This window comes from Gymnoscopelus braueri (assembly GCF_963280865.1).
Source record: "Gymnoscopelus braueri genome assembly, chromosome: 1".
NCBI classification, from domain to species: Eukaryota; Metazoa; Chordata; class Actinopteri; order Myctophiformes; family Myctophidae; genus Gymnoscopelus; species Gymnoscopelus braueri.
This window is the reverse complement of record NC_137603.1, coordinates 16,923,871-16,941,156: the sequence shown is the minus strand read 5'-3', so window position 1 is coordinate 16,941,156 and position 17,286 is coordinate 16,923,871. Positions and strand designations below refer to the sequence as shown.

The 17,286-nt window shown below is 39.9% G+C and overlaps 1 protein-coding gene across 3 annotated transcripts; it reads left to right on the top strand.

Annotated features, from left to right (window-relative positions):
- Positions 1 to 2,600: 2,600 nt before the first annotated feature.
- cops2 (COP9 signalosome subunit 2) lies at positions 2,601 to 16,176 on the top strand. 3 transcript variants are annotated; one of them, XM_080427391.1, is made up of 13 exons: positions 2,601 to 2,736; positions 4,419 to 4,532; positions 4,698 to 4,775; positions 6,096 to 6,221; positions 6,323 to 6,412; positions 6,505 to 6,582; positions 7,187 to 7,361; positions 9,327 to 9,505; positions 10,224 to 10,276; positions 11,549 to 11,646; positions 11,751 to 11,833; positions 12,359 to 12,417; positions 15,672 to 16,176. In XM_080427391.1, the coding sequence occupies exons 1-13, from the start codon at positions 2,683 to 2,685 to the stop codon at positions 15,814 to 15,816; spliced, it is 1,332 nt and encodes a 443-aa protein (XP_080283517.1). In that variant the 5' UTR covers positions 2,601 to 2,682; the 3' UTR covers positions 15,817 to 16,176. The 3 variants fall into 3 exon arrangements, with proteins under 3 accessions (XP_080283517.1, XP_080283515.1, XP_080283516.1); XM_080427389.1 differs by having other exon boundaries at positions 2,601 to 2,742; XM_080427390.1 differs by having other exon boundaries at positions 2,601 to 2,742; positions 6,096 to 6,222; positions 6,327 to 6,412.
- Positions 16,177 to 17,286: the final 1,110 nt, after the last annotated feature.

Sequence of the window (17,286 nt, the reverse complement as noted above, 5' to 3'; positions counted from 1 at the left end):
TCGATTTGCATTTTTAACTATAACTGCACCGATCTGCGTGAAACTTTGCACGCCTACTCCCTAGAGGCCAAGGAAAAACATCTGCACTGCATTTTTCACATCTGCTTTTTACAGCGCCACCAGGAGGCCGACTTATGTCAAATACATTTTTGGATATTAATCCTTCAGATTTGATCCAAACATCACACAAATCGGTACACAGAATCTCTATAGTCATGTGATCAAGACGCATCTGTCCGATATTTCATATTCCGTCCTGATTGACTAAGGTTGACTTCCAAAGTTTGCAGGATTGGTCCGTTTTGAACAAAATGTATGAAATCATGAACGCGGCGTGCGATTTCCGTGAAAATTTGCACGCACATTCCCACTAGGCCGAGGACGAAATGCCACCCTTTTCACATTGGCCTATTATAGCGCCACCAGGAGACCACAATAACTTACCTGACCTGGCGGAGACCTGTGCTCCGAGGAGCACTTTTTCTAGTTATGTTATCAATCAATCTTTGAGTACTTAGTTCCCTCTTTCTTGGAGTTGGATTCACTGCTGGATATTATAAATATTATGGCCAAACTGACTGCACAAGATAAGGAGTTTAAGTGTATTACCCAGACTCATCTGTATTTCGCAATAACATTATGACACATGTCTTAATGTGATTGTGTAATTTCAAATCAGTCTACAAAGAAATGCGAAACCCATCACAGGGCCTGATGTGGAATGAGGACATCAGACCCCGTGGAGTGAGTGAGAGAGGTTGGAGAGATATTTGATGTTGCCAATGCCCCCCCCCCTCTCTCTCTCTCTCATGGAGTGGCAGCCAAGGCTGTTAAAAAGGCAGTCACGAAACACATCTAACACGAACCTGATACACAAAGCTGACTGAAATCTCAAATATATACCGGTGGGCCTATCACGCAATTTCTGTGATTAAAAACTGTAGCTATATTTGCAGTTCAGTTGCTAAGAGAGAAAAAGTCCTTGCCAAATTTTGATTTTGCTCATTACGTCTGACCTGTTGACATTCCTGTGAACAAATTCTTAAACTGCAATAAAGTACACCTTTTATGGTTCAAATGCACTAATGATAGGGTTGGGGTTGAGCGTGCCGTTTTTTTTATGTGTGTGTGTGTGTGTGTGTGTGTGTGTGTGTGTGTGTGTGTGTGTGTGTGTGTGTGTGTGTGTGTGTGTGTGTGTGTGTGTGTGTGTGTGTGTGTGTACACTGACTGCCTGTATGCATTGTTTCCACTCTTATTTTATGTAATCTAATCATGTAAATGTCATGTAAATCAAGATGATGAAAAACTGTCGTCAGAAAGTGTTGGCAGAGATGAAAGAAAGAAAAAAAAATCTTTACTGCTACTAAAGTTGTTGTTTTTTGTCCATAAAACCTCAATATTTAAGTTACGGTACTTTCATGCAATATATAAATTATAACATAATAAAATAAATCAATATTAATATTCCATCTCCCACAAACAGATAAATAGGTGGGCACCCAAATAGACAGATAGAGATGGGTCTCCTTTGTAAATGATTGTATGGGTCATTATAAGACCCAAAGTTTCATTAAGTTCCCTTTAGAGCACATTAGTTATTATGTTAAAGCGTAGTACAAATAATAGGCTATACGGCACTGCACTTTATTAGATTTACAAGAACATTGTCAGTGGTATTGGCCTCTGGCCAGAGGTACAAATCATTCTTTTTTTGCAGCTACCTCTAGACCAGTGGTTCTCAAACTTTTACATTTCAAAGACCCCCCTTAACTCTGAAAGTTTACAAATGGACCCGCATTTGCATACTGTCAGAGTTACAGACCTGTAAGGGTCAATGTAGACCTCCCTAAAGGAACCCTGAGAGTCCCTGAAATCAACTTTGAGAACGCCTGCCCTAGAGAGTAGGCTACTATACTAGATGGCTGCAGGTGTAATTATTCACGAGTCCATTTCATGCTATCAAACAGCGCCATCTATGGGCAAAACAATGTCCTTGTAACTTGCTCCACACTGTCCAACACGCACATCAGGCAGTGTTGCCATGTCGGCTTATTATAAGTGATTTAGGGCTTGTTTTTCTGTAAAGTTGCTTGTAAATATTGGTAGTTGCGGGTTGCAGTTTTTTGGGGTTGTTTCTAAAGGGTAGTTGCTTATTTGGGCTTGTTTCTAAAGTGTAGTTGCTTATTTGGGCTTGTTTCTAAAGTGTAGTTGCTTATTTGGGTTTGTTTCTAAAGTCTAGTTGCTTATTTGGGCTTCCATCCTAAATGCTGTTTAAACCAGTCTCTCAAACATTTTCATGTCAAGGTCGGACCCCCCAAATTAATATGTATTTTTCCGCAGACTGAAAGCATGCTGTGCCAGAGACCCCATATCAGATTTGTGCAAATGGTGTTGAAAATATATATATATAAAAAAAATCCACATTTTTCACATTTCTTTTCCCAGATTCTTTTTTAAATAGCCGATGGATATAGGTTTAAAAGTGCTCATGTGGCCTAAAGTCACTTTTTTTGGGGGGGCTTGTTTTCCTAGACCTGGCTGGCTGCTTTTTTCTCTCGCGAAACCTGGCAACGCTGCACATCAGTCTGGCAGCACAACACAGTCTAGGCTGGTGACTGTTCCTCCTAGGCTAGTAGGCTAGGCTGCTGCTCGGGTTAGGAAGCGAGGAGGAGAACCACCGAGATGTCTGACATGGAGGACGATTTTATGTGCGACGATGAAGAGGACTATGATCTGGTAACTGTAATTACACACACAGCAGGGCCTAATGGTGATGTTCCTGCTTTAGGGCAGAGCGAGTGCTGTGACTGCTGTCTCACAGGTGGCTAGGTAGCAGAACAAGCTACAGTGTTGCCAGATTCTGTGAGAGAAACAAGCAACCAGGTCTAGGAAAACCAGCCCAAAAGAAGCGACTATGGGCCACATGAATGCTTTAACATGTACATCAGCTATTTGAAAATAGCAGATCCTACAAGCTCACAACGCGTCGCGATGCGACGCGTTGTGAGCTTGTAGATCGGCTATTTTCAACTAAAAATTTGCGGGGAAATTATAATGTAAGCAGATCTGGCAACCCTGACAAGCTAACGTGCTAATAGCTCGCTAACGGTTAGGCGTTGAAGGTAGAAGAAAGGGCACCTAACGTGTGTCCTAAGCTGACTCTGAAGCTATTAGTAGTAGCGTGCTAAACTGTCTTTTAGCTGCAGAGTGTTGGCCGGCAGGGCTATAATAGTTCACAATGCTGAGCGTTTTGTTCATTGTGAAATATTAATAACCATGCTCGTTGTTGGCTAACTGGGATCAGCTCAGCTATACAGGCCCATAGCTGTGTTTATGAGCAGTGTTGCCATATGTTGTGAGAGAAATGAGCAACCAGGTCTAGGGAAACAAGTCCAAAAGAGGCAACTACAGGCCACATGAGCGCTGTAAACCTATTATGTGATCTACAAGTTCACAACGCGTCGCGGAAACTATTTCAATAAAATGTGGAATATGTTTTCAAAACATTCTAACACAAATCAAACGCTCCCTAGCAAAAAAACAACATTTTCATGAAAAAAATTGAGATCCACTGGTTTAAATAACAATAATAAAGTGTGGAAGCAAACCCATAAATGAGCAAGTACACTTTGGAAACAACCCCCCAAAAAACTGCAACCCGCAACTAGCAATGTTTACAAGCAACTAATGTTTACAAACAAGCCCAACGTCGCTCATAATAAGCCGACATGGCAACACTGTATTCTAGCCGGCTAATGGTAGCATGATGTCAACTTGTCAAGGAAACTGTCAGCGTTTCCTTGACAAGTTATATATCTTATATATTACATGTATTTGTATGAATGTTATGCATGTATAATGAACTGCAGTTCTTCTAACTAGCTAATATGTAGTGCAAGGGGTCTCCAACGTTTTTCAGGCCAAGGACCCCTTAGCAGAGAGAGAGATGAAGCAGGGACCCCCCCTCTACATATTGTATAAAATTGTGTTGCAGATTAAACTTTTTCATAGATGACTTCGTAGACTTGTTTGACAGCACTATCATCAGTGTGTGTTGGATTCATGTTAAATGTGTATTTTCAGACATTTAACCACTTAAACCCTCAACTTGACTTGGTCTGCTCTTTTTTTCCCTCTACACCAAACCTCTTTGCCGAAAATAGCCGATCTACCAGATCACAACGCCTGGCAGTGCGAGGCGTTGTGAGCTTGTAGATCTGCTATTTTTGACCAAAGTTCTCCTCAGAATAGGGATGCTAGGGTTCAAGTGGTTAATGTAAAAAAAAAAAAAAAAAAAAAAAAAAGTTCCTATCACATAAAGATTTAGCGGACCCCCTGTAGTAACTCTGAGGACCCCCTAGGGGTCACGGACCCCCTGTTGAAGACTCCTGATAGTAGTGCATTATGTGTCTATGTAGGAATACTCAGAGGACAGCAATTCTGAACCCAATGTGGACCTAGAGAACCAGTACTACAACTCCAAAGCGCTGAAGGAGGATGACCCCAAAGGAGCACTCAACAGTTTTCAAAAGGTAAAACCATCATTAACATTTGGGCCAAAGAATATATATAATAATAATACTTCCTAATAACAGTTTACACACTGTCATATTTATTTTACAGAGGACATTATTTATTCAAGTCATATTTGCTGTCTGCGGATGTTTAATGCTGACATGAGTGTGTTGTGCCCACAGGTGTTGGACCTAGAAGGAGAGAAAGGAGAATGGGGATTCAAAGCACTCAAACAGATGATCAAAATCAACTTCAAGCTGGTATGCTGTGTAATACACTCCGGGCCCTATAATTGGCACTGCTATACTCGCACCAGCTGCCCTCTAGCCGTGAATTACTGCCCGCTACCCGTGAATTACGGATAAGGGAGCTGGCACTGTCCCTAAACACTATTTTGCGGCCGCTATACCCGCTATTCATTATGCCGACTCCACTATTTGTGCCTGGAGGTGTGGCCGTGGGCGTGTTGTTGCATTATCTCCAAAATTGCTGTTTTGACCACACATTTTTGGGACAGCGCATAGCGGAATCTAAAATCACCCGCTATGCCAAATTGGTTTGGTATAGCACGCACCTGCAATGGACAGACGGCCAGGGCGCACACAACGGCACAACATTCAAGGTCTCCCTCTCCTAATTCTCATTCTCAACAAATCTCTGTGATTCTATTTTTCCTATAATCAGCAGAAGTGAGAGTGTCAATTGTGTTTATATAAGATGATAGTCTATTCAAAGAAGACAATTTTTGTGTCGCGCAATGCGATGCTCTCCAAATTACTCACTTCAGTTTTATTCATCGATTACACAGGAAATAATGATTACAAAATATAAAATTCTCTCTAATCAGTAACATGTGATATGTATGTCTATCAAATGTGGTGTTATTGAAAGGCAATCGAAGGCTAGAGCCTATAAAGTAAACTTCGGGTGTATGATCTCCAATGTTAAATCCCCTCAGTGCGGCTGCAGCGACAAGAGCAGTGTTGCCAGAATTTGCGAGAGGAATAAGCAACCAGGTCTATGAAAACAAGCCCAAAAGAAGCAACTATAATAGGCCACATGAGCACTTCAAACCTATATATGTTGGCCATTAAACAATGTGCATATTTATATATGTTGGCAATTTGAAAATAGCAAATCTACAAGCTCACAACCGCAACTACCATTATTTACAAGCAACTTAACAGAAAAACAAGCCCAATGTGGCTTATAATAAGCAGACCTCGCAACACTGCATAGAAGGAGAGAGGAGAGCGTAAGATTGCATTGGGGATAATGGCTTGTGCAGTCTTCTCTTAGAGGCAATGGCATCTGGCACGGTGATTGGTTTTATTATTGTAGCGCCCAAACCACACTTATGTATAATGTAAGGGGTAGTGCAGGTGTTTTGCGGGTAAGGCAGGTGTCCCAAAATAGAAACTTTTGCACGGGAACGCCCCTTGCACACTCCTAAACCCTCAAATAGTGAGTTTAGCTAGTATGGCCGATTTATAGGGCCCTCCATCTCCTGCTACTGACTGCATGATCCAATTAGGCGACAATCTTTGAAATGTCGTTTTCTGTGTGCCTCAACCTTGCAGACCAACTTTCCAGAAATGATGAACAGATACAAGCAACTGCTGACGTATATCAGAAGCGCTGTCACCAGGAACTACTCAGAGAAGTCCATCAACTCCATTTTGGACTACATCTCCACCTCCAAACAGGTATAGATCAACCAAATTACATCTGATAGTATTAGTAACACATTGTCTTGTTTAACCGTGTATAGAATGCCTGTGTTTGTCATGTGTTCTTTTGTCATTAGATGGACCTACTACAGGAGTTCTATGAAACTACTCTGGAGGCTTTGAAAGATGCAAAGAATGACAGATTATGGTTTAAAACTAACACAAAGGTATGTCTGAGTCTGATTGCACCATTTATCGTTTGGGTAAAGAGATGGTAAGAGATGTAATTTTGCAACTATTGTCTGCTGCTGCTCTGTAGCTGGGGAAACTGTACTTGGAGAGGGAGGAGTATGGAAAACTACAGAAGATACTCAGACAACTGCACCAGTCGTGTCAGGTAAATACATGTTTAAAATACATACATGTGTTATTTTATTATCTTTAACTGACAATACTATTATGTATTATTATTGCTACATATAATAATATAATAATAATAATAATAATAATAGCTCAGATTCTTTCCTATGTTTTTTTTTAATGTAAAGTACTTTTACAATTATGCATTTGCTTTATATTTGTGCTAAATGTGTAATTTGTAGTATCCAAAGAGTTTGAAAATAAATGTACACACCAAAGATTTGCTATGTTATTTATTGAGACGGGTGAATAAATGATACTCCTCTTTGAGTTTCTCTGGCCCAGATTATCATTAGGTAATTGGTATCCACCAACAGCAATACTTAATCTTACAAATCACAAAAAAACAATCTTGTCTCTATTAAGCATATGTTGGAAAGTTGCCGACACATTCTAACAACACAAAAGCTCCCTGTGGCACAAAACGTTTTCATGAAAATATTTGAGAACCACTGGTTTAAATAATAATTAAATCATTTGGAAGCAAGCCTAAATAAGCAAGTACACTTTAGAAACCAGCCTAAAAAACAGCAACCCGCAACTGCCAATTACTGAAAATGGTCATTCTGTGTTGAATGTAGACAGACGATGGAGAGGATGACCTGAAGAAAGGCACACAGCTCTTAGAGATATACGCTTTGGAGATCCAGATGTACACTGCACAGAAGAATAACAAGAAACTGAAGGCCCTGTACGAGCAGTCTCTTCACATCAAGTCAGCGATCCCTCACCCGCTCATCATGGGAGTCATCAGAGGTATAATGGTGTCTCATATACAGTATATCGTCCTCCTGTAGGATTGGATGTCAAACCATATTATACAAATGTATGAGTTTGGCACAGTAGCAGCTCTTGTTGGCTGACAGCGGTACCACCTTTGTGTTTTCAATCAGCTATCAATGCATTTCTCATGAATCTTCTTACTCTGTCACAACAGAGCCATACATCAAAATCCATGCAACTCTTATCTTTAAGGTGATACCATACGCCACCATTGAATCTGTGAGAAGGCTGCGGACGGTATTTAGTTTTTGTCCTGAGGAAATACTGGTAGCACTTCATCTCAGGCTGTTACAAATTAAGGCTGGATATTGGCAAGGACCTTTCACCAAAATACATATCCCGATACCAATACATAGTCACAATACGATACAAATGCTGATATTTAGTATATAGCTGGTATATATATATATGTATGTCACACTGAAAGACGAAGGTGCTTATGACGAATGTTTTTGACACAATGTGAGAAAGATGTCATACAGCAGGGGTGGAGTGAAGCATCAATCGATCATGTTTTTGTTTCACCTTTTCCACTCACCTTCTCTGTCCCCATAATGCCTGCTCTGTTCTGTGAATGGAAGAAAAAGTAATTCTTGCCATTAACCTGCTCCCGGTGCTGTTCAACCCTACCCTTTTTCATTTACGCAGTGTGGCTTGAGCAACACTTCAACAGCGACTTATCTATAGTGTAGCTGACCATGTTTGGACCTTTTGCAGCTTTTGTCGCTGCCAGTGTGAACAATCCATGTCAATAAATTAATATGAACTGAAAGTAAGCTAACATAAATTCTGGCTATCTGGAGAGAAAAGTCTTATGTACATACAAACAATAATGAATTAAAACATATATATATTGGACTATTGTACAGTGTGATGATGGCACAGGATTCTGTTTTATATACAAATCAAATTATGTCTGCTTGGTCTTTTAAAATGAAAGATTACAAAGGAAAGAAGACTTTCTCAGTCATCAAGAGGTTTGTTTGACAACATGACACCACAGAATAAATAGATAGATTATGAACAATATAATTAAGCAGGAATAACTGGATTTAAACAAAAAAAAATAACGTCTGGAAAAGTCTTCTTAAATGATTTATGGTTTGTCAGAAAGTGTCGTTCCATGTGCTCTTTCTTTGCCATCGCTGCACAGTTGTGACAGATGAGACGAATGCATTTTCCATTCAACATAATGAAAAAAACAATTATCTGCCCATTCTGGGTGGAAATGGTATGTCTTCTGTCTCTTGGTGTCTCTTCCCAAACTCTTTCTCAACACTTGTAGTCTTATCTTGAAAAGTAGTACTAACATACCGTAGTACTAAACCGGTCATTGGACCATTGATATGCTGCCAGGGCCATGGCCATTCCCATGTTTATTGCACTGCACCACTCCCCTGATATAAATCGTTGGGTTCACTTCACATTCAAACCCTAAAGGTCCTTACACACCGGGGCAAATTCTTCATGCAAATAAATAAGTTTTTTTTTAAAACCTTATAAAGTCAATGCAAGCGTCCACATCAGTTTCGCGAAGCGAAAAAGCGTATTTTAATTATTCGGAACGAGTCCGAATTTTGCGTATATTCGCATATTCGCCGGTGTGTAAGGACCTTTAGCCTGAGTATGATTGGACAGCGTAAGGTCTGAATGGTAGTTTTTGTTTTAGGTTTTTGGATTCCTCCACTATCGAGCAAAAAAGCCTACCAAGATTGACTTGATATGGTTGCTCACCTGGGTGTGCTTACTATTTACAGAAAAGCCTGGTCACACTAGATCAGTCAGCGAAACTACTTGGTGTTCTGAATTGCAGGCCGGTGACATTTGTTATGTACCCAAGTACTTCTAGTAAATATTTGTATAATGTAGTCTTATGTGGTACTTTGTTATATCTGTTGTTGTAGTTGCTTGTTGAATAAGTTGTTCTATTTGTTACAGAATGTGGTGGGAAGATGCACCTGAGGGAGGGCGAGTTTGAGAAGGCTCACACAGACTTCTTTGAGGCCTTTAAAAACTACGACGAGTCGGGGAGCCCAAGGAGAACCACTTGCCTCAAGTACCTGGTCCTTGCCAACATGCTGATGAAGTCGGGAATCAACCCCTTTGACTCTCAGGAGGTATGTAGACACTTGAATTTGGAAACAAAGCAGGTGTGCTTACTGAAATGTTTCCCTTAAGGGGTAGAGTTCAATTACAGGTGCTGTTTTGGTTTAAAGTTAAGGCTCGATCTTCCGATAGTAATTGTTGCTATAGAGTGTTCGTTCTGTAACAGGGGTTTCCCTGTCTCTCCAGATCTTTAGTAAACAGAACATAACATTTCAGGTGGATCAGCAATTTCATCCAATCAAGAGAGAGAATCCATTTATCAGCTTCAATTTTATATTGTATTCCAATAAAAATTTGGTTCATCACTTCCAATTCAACCTGATTATCTTGTATCTTGTGTGAGTTCTCTTTCCTGGTTGGATGAAAAAGGTATCCTGCCCTGAAATTTTAATTTCTGTTAGAGTTGTAGAGACCCCTGTTACTGAACAAACATTCTATAGCAATGATTCCTATCAGAATGTAGCGCTATCTAACACTTATTTGAACAGAAATATGTACTTATTACGCCACCTTTAAGAGCAATTAACTTTGTTGCTATTATAGCAGCCATTGCTTTTTTTCTTTTGGTCAGAATGCATCTTCTCCTGCCATTCAGATTGCTTGCGTACACTAGTATGGTATCCTATCATTTAGGGATATTCTTAGGTGTATTGAGTCAGCCCTTAATCTCTGGAGCAAAATCTAAGTTTGAATTGTTGAGCATAACCTTTTCTCTCTCTTCTTTCGAAGGCCAAACCCTATAAAAATGACCCAGAGATCCTAGCAATGACAAATTTAGTAAGGTAAGTGACAAGGGTGTTTTCATGATTCAAGTTATTAATATGGTGATTATCAGTTGGGCTTGATTATCACGTGATTGTGTGACTTTAGTAGTTCAGCCTTGCATCTTGTGGTTTGTCAGGCTTCTCCTTGCCTACTGCTTTCACTTTTGATAATCTGATGTCCAGAATTTCCACATGCATAATGTCCCTCTCCAGTATTTTAGCTGTAGTTTACATTGTATTTTGTATAATGCACAGGTTTTCAAAGTGTGGGCTGACAGTGTAGCCAATTGGAAGAGAGAGAGAAATACACACAAAAAAGAAAGACAATAAAGTAATGATCATTATTACATGATACATTAAATCACACGCATGTGTAATGGGAGACGTAGTCTTTGTGTCATTTTTTAAGCCTGAGAATTGTCGAGTTGTGTTTATTTTCAAACTCTTTGGATAAATTAGTACCTTTTCACCGTCAGTTGATGCTTCATATCCATGTGAGTAAAATCGCCAGACTCATTTGTTTACTTTTGGAACACAGTTCTTACATGACGTGATGTTGAAAACGTGCATGGGATTTAGAATGGGGAAAACAACTGAAATGACGTCAGGCTTCATTACTCTATAACTGTCAGCCTGTGCTGCTGCTCACTCGTTTCCCTTCTCATGCTCTTGAGTTGCTCAAGCTTAACAGCCAAACAGAGAGCTCTCTCCTCATCTAAACGTGCGTACCCAGGCTTTCTGTACCTGTGGAAAAGCCTGGTTTCCAATGCATTTTAACCAGTGCTAGAGCCAGTCTGAGCCTGCATACTCCAACACTGTATTTAGTCATTTCCATCCACACATGCATGCACGCACACAGATTGCTTCCGTATCCGCCGATTTGTTCTAGATATTTTTTTTAGCATTTGGTTAAAAGTGACTGCCTGCTGTAGTATTGCTGATGTTTAATTATGATTACAAACCACAAACATGTACGTGGCTTGGCAAGAATATTACGGGAGAAAGCGGGAAGTAAAATTAGCTGGAGGGCGACTTTAAGTGAAAAACAGGCATTGTCTGCAATTGCTTTATTTCCTTGCCTACATTTTTAGCTTTATTGTTTTTAATTATATAAACAAATGACAAAGAACACAAAGCTCAAACATTTAGAAGAATAGGGTGTTTACATAGTTGACTTGCATTTGGAAATGTGGTGTGGAAACTTGTCAGGATGAGAAAGTTTGTTGTGGGTTGTGAGAACACAGTGTATACAGAGTGTAACATTATGACACTTTCTTTTTGTACTCCCAGCGCCTACCAGAATAATGACATCACTGAATTTGAGAAAATCTTAAAAACAAATCACAGTAACATAATGGATGACCCTTTCATCAGAGAGCACATAGAGGGTGAGTGGTGAACGTGACTTCAGTCCATATTGACGATGATCATAGTGTGTGTGTGTGATCATAGTGCGTGTCATACTTAAACTAATACACATCTTGTTTTTCAGAACTCCTCCGGAACATTAGAACTCAAGTACTTATCAAACTCATCAAACCATACACAAGAATACACATCCCATTTATCTCCAAGGTGAGCCTAGATGATATACCCTCAAGGCCCTTAACACACTGAAAGCGTCATGGACGCCAGCATCAGGGGAGTCCGACTGTTCACATCGTCTATTTAATAAAAAAAACTGACTGGTTTCTAGAACGGTCAAACGAGTTAAAACAAACACGGATACACGGCAATGCAAGTTTAGAATAAAAAGGGATGTAACACATTTTGGATGGTGTGTGCCACGCATCAATGCTCCTGTCCAAAATGGAACCGAGCTCTGAAAGACGTGTCTAGTCGACGCCGCCTGTGTGGCAACGGCTATGTTAAACAATGGACACATTTGATGACACGATCATCTTTATGCTTTCAGTGTGTCAGGGCCTTTTATATCCTCTGGTAGGCATTTGCATTAGTATTCCTGTGACTGATTTGTTTGTTACAATATATATATATATATATATATGTAGTATATTTTACTATATATAAATATATCCTTTTTTTATTTTATTTTTTACATATATTGCATATATATTGTTTTTCTCCCTGCTATTTCAGGAGCTGAACATTGATGTATGCGATGTGGAGAGTTTGCTGGTGCAGTGCATATTGGACAAGTAGGTTGCTACACTCACAACTCCACTGTGAAATGAGCTCATAACAAAAACAAGTTCCATTATCATAAATAGTGTCAGTTCCTCATAGTTTGTGTCCCTTGGCCTACAGTCAAACCAGGAGGCATGAGTCGGCAGTTTTGTCTTATGTAATTGGTAGCATTTACCCTTATGTAAGATCTGGTGTTATTATCTATCTACATTAGTAGTCTACCATATTAGTTTTGAGATGTTATGGTAACAGGAATTACATTGTTGTAATTACAAACACATAACTGCCATTGTTTAACATCTTTTGACAGTTGTAGGGGTGAATAAATGGTCGGCTGACATCCATTATGAAAAGCACATAAAAAAATCAAAAAATAACATGGTAATTAAGAATAGCGGAAGGTTAACGGCGTATACGAAAGTAATTCACTATCAGGACTGATTAACCAAGTATTATATTTGTAATTTTTCCTCATACAATACTGTGCTGTTCTAGCAATGCTGCACACATTCTGTTTTCAAATTGGCCGACAGTTCTCAGATTGGATGCACCTTAATTGTTTGTAGAAGCGCTTGGTTCTAATATGCGACACACACTGCTTTTTCTACCAAAGTGAGGAAATGTAGTCGATGCACCAGGCTTTAGGTCTCTGATCGGGTATGAACTAGGGATTGTGCTCTAATGTTCTTGTAATCGATTACACAACTAAATTCTAAAATTAACGTAAGTAGACAAAACATCTCCAGAAGAAATGATTGTGAGACATAAAAGCCATTTGGAAATGCTTAGTATAATATTCCAAAAACAAAGTCTTATTTAAACTAGACTACTAAACGATGCTTGTTGGGAATGCATGCTCCCCGTTTATGCAATACACGTTGTCTCTGTCTGTCTCTCCTTGTCCCTTAATGCCCAGACCCCTGACGTCATCATTTTATGGCTATATGGGCATATTGAACGGATCGGCGGTTCTGGACAACCGGTTCTCCATATATGCCTATATATTATGGGCAATATCGGTCAGATTTGCGGTTTTCCAGAACCGCACTCACATGGGCCCTTGGCAATACTTGCGCTGAGTTTGAAGTAGATCAGTCAGGCGGTTCTTGAGATGTGCAAAGGACGGATACACTCACAGACAGAGATTTCATGAATTTATAGAAGGATGCCGTGGGAAAGTAGTGCATTTTGCGACCATGCTTCATGATTATCCTACAAAAAAGGCTTGCAAAGAAAATAAAATCCATTGTTGATTTGGTAAAATGGTTTCATTTCAGACAACAATTAGGAAGTTGATATCTTTCTCACGTGAAATCGAAACGGGGAAAACCATTGTTAACTTCGCTGAATGAAAAGCATATATACAGTGAACATTTCTGACCTGCATTACAATGCTAAAAACAGTCGTTCTGCCTTAAAGGGCCATTTCACCCCTGGAAGAAGTTTTCGGTCTTTTAATGAAGTTTAGGAGTCAAGAAACAAGATCCTGGGTTTTTTTTGTGAATAATCTGTGTTTTTAGATATCTAGTAATCTTCGCAATATTCGTGACGTTATTTGCATCATGAGAGATTGGTCTCATTCCTTTCCGCACTACATGTCTCGGCGTGTCTCAGTCAGACCATCTCAAAAGACAGCCCCAATGGGGTGTCCGTAACACTTTGTTCAACCTTCTTTCGCCACTCGGCCACTCCCATTAGCTGCGGCCAGCGGCCCTTGCAGAGTGAGGCATTACTTTACCTGAGTTATCTTCTGATAGTTGTACTTGAATGTTGACATGAAATAATAATCCTGTGTAGTGTTTCATAAGCGCAAGCTTGAAAAAAAAAATACAGCGTGGAGTAGCAGCGCTGGTAAACAAACACCGTCACGAAAGGCTAGGATCATAATACCAAGGATGTGACAGTGATGTCAATACTATGCGACACGGAAGTGAAACTGCATGAAGATACTTATATGTCCCAGTGATATGACATCACTAACGAATCCTTGGACATAATATGTAACTAGATGAACGTTTGCGAGGACAGCCAGTGTTGCCAGATATTGTGAGAGAAATAAGCAGCCAGGTCTATGAAAACAAGCCCAAAAGAAAAATAACTATGCCAAGAGCACTTTACCTAGACATGGGATATTATATATTTGAAAATTGCTGATCTACAAGCTCACAACACTTCGCAACCCATTGTGAGCTTGTAGATCTGCTATTTACAAAAAAATCTTGAGGGGGAAAAAGTCCAAAATGTGGATTTTTTGCAAAATATTTTTATTTGCTTTTCAAAATGTGGAATATTTTTGACACATATTTGTTAGGGGCTCCCTGCCACAAATTATAATTTCAGATGGGGGTCTGTGGAAAAATACATGAACATGTTTGAGAACCACTGGTTTAAACAGCAATCAAAACATTTGGAAACAAGCCCAAATATCAACTACATTTTAGAAAGAAGCCGCTTATAATAAGCAGACATGGCGACACTGGCATGCTGTTTGGATGTTATTGTTGGAGATCACACCCACATGGAACCTCCCCTGCCACAAGGCACCAAAGCATTCTGGGAGTTGAAGTTATAGGCAGTGATACGCTGTGGTCCCCCCTGTGGTCCCCCCTGTGGTCACCCCTGGAACTTCTTCCAGGGGTGAAGTGCTCCTTTAATGTAACTTGGGGAACTAATACACATTGACTATTGGGAAGGTAGTTTTTTCCTTAAATATACCGTCTTACTCAGTCCAGAAGAGCCACAATTTTGGCTTTGTATTTTATATAAATCCCAGTTAAGTTTGACTTATTTGAAAGGGGTTGACTAGAGAACATTTCCAGAAAGACATGTGGCAGATGGCTTTATTTGAATGCTGTTCAACTTGTCGGCTCTGTCTGCCTACTGCATAAAAGTATGTCAGTTGCATAACATAAAAATCAGTGATGTAATGTAGTGATATAAACTGCATTGTTGGATCTATAAATCTGATGCCCCCCGTTAGGCATACAATACAGTGAGTTTCGTTTACATAAGCTGTTACCTTTGCCTGCAAGACTACACTTGTCTCACAAGAACACATAATGTAGTATGTGGCTTCTTGGCAGTCCGTTCAGATATCGAGCTACAGGAATTATCCAGTGATTTCCAATTATTACACTTCAAAAGCTTGACCAAATCATCTGGAGAGGGAATCAGTTATTTCAGTTGTGTTAGACCTTTAATTAATGTTGTAACATCACTGTTGCTCCTCTGTTCTGATTACTCTCCTGCCTGTTCTTTGTTTCAGTACAATCCATGGGCGCATTGACCAGGTTAACCAGCTACTAGAACTGGACTATCAGAAGAGAGGAGGAGCTCGCTACACTGCTTTAGACAAATGGACAAACCAGCTGAACTCACTCAACCAAGCTATTGTCAGCAAACTCACATGATAGATATTGGAAAATAGATATGGGAAATGGCATGTTTGAATGCGTCCATACAAATATATTACTGTGCTTCTCCATGTAGATCTTAAGAGACATGCGGCACAGACTTTGAGAGTCACATGAAAGAAAAAAACTTCCAAACACCTATAAGAATAATCTTTTAAAAGTTTGTTGTTTTGTCTGAGCAGAAGAAAACATTCTGTTCATGATGTAGCAGATTGGAAAAAAAAATGTTTCGTATACAGCACCCAGTTGCTTCAGTTGTTTTTTGGGGAAATAATTTCCAAACTGCGTATAAAATATTTTACACAGTATTTGATGTACATTGTTAATTTGTTGGTAATAAACACGACTTCCCCAGCACAGACGTTTTGATTAGCCACAGTGTTTTAACTGATGATGCATTCATTGTATGATGGATTCCAAATGTTGTCCACTTTAGATTTGTTGGGAGTGGGACACTAATAAAACAGTATTTGAATGTATGCATAATGAATATGCAACACAGTCTTTCATCTGCGATTATGCTATATACATGACATGAGCTCTATATACATGGCCGTTGTTCCATCATGACATCCTTATGACCAACCACCATAGTGTCGTTCATATTACAAGCAGAAGGCATTATCAGCTTGCTTGGTGTTGCTGGGGTTCTTGAGCTGACAACATGTTGCTCTGCGGTGCATTGAGGTTCTCCCCTTACCTTCCCTCATCCCCCTGCCTCCATTGCTCCCATCCCTCAATCCCTATGCCTCTCCCATTGGCCGGGCTTTCTCGCTCTGGTAGTCTAGATTAGAAGACCACTGGTTCTCAGCATGGGTTCCCTGAGGGTATTCCAGGGGGTCCCCAGCTAAATTACTGATAGTGGCAACCAAAGTTACCATTTACTCGTTAATAAGGGAACACTGAAGATTTTACAGTGTAGTTAAGGGTCCCAGTGATTAGAAAGAAAAAAATCTTATCAAATGGGCCGATCAGTGGCCCAATGAAAATCAAACGGGTTCTTGAAATTAAGAGATTGAGAGTGACTGGTCCAGATTTAACGTGGTTACCAGTGGTGGAAAAAGTACTCAAATGTTTTACCTAAGAAAAAGTATCAATACTGTAATGTAGAAAAACTTTTACAAGTAAAAGTCCGGAATTAAAAATGTACTTACATTTTTTAAACTTTCTTTTAAAAAATGTATCCCACAATTTTGTACCCCATTTTTTACACCCAGTGCCAATTGTCTATGTAATCCTGGGCACTACATTCCCTCTGCCAACCTAGGGAGGCCAGGGCCGAGCTCATGCCTCAATTCAATGCATGAGAGCCAACTGACCTTCTTATCACCTGACAGGGGAGAGTTTCCCTGGTTGGACGTAGCGCGTGGAAGGAACACGTTATTCCAACCAGTTCCCTTCCCCTCCATCAGGCGCCCCGGCTGGCCAGGGGGAGGCAGTATAGTGACCAGGATTACTGCATGTTTT

Excerpts from the sequence above, each read along its gene's own strand:
- cops2 (XM_080427389.1), top strand. The coding sequence starts at position 2,683 with ATGTCTGACATGGAGGACGATTTTATGTGCGACGATGAAGAGGACTAT. Across the intron at positions 6,413-6,504 it reads GGTTTAAAACTAACACAAAG|CTGGGGAAACTGTACTTGGA; the intron begins GTATGTCTGAGT and ends GCTGCTCTGTAG. Across the intron at positions 10,277-11,548 it reads GCAATGACAAATTTAGTAAG|CGCCTACCAGAATAATGACA; the intron begins GTAAGTGACAAG and ends TTGTACTCCCAG.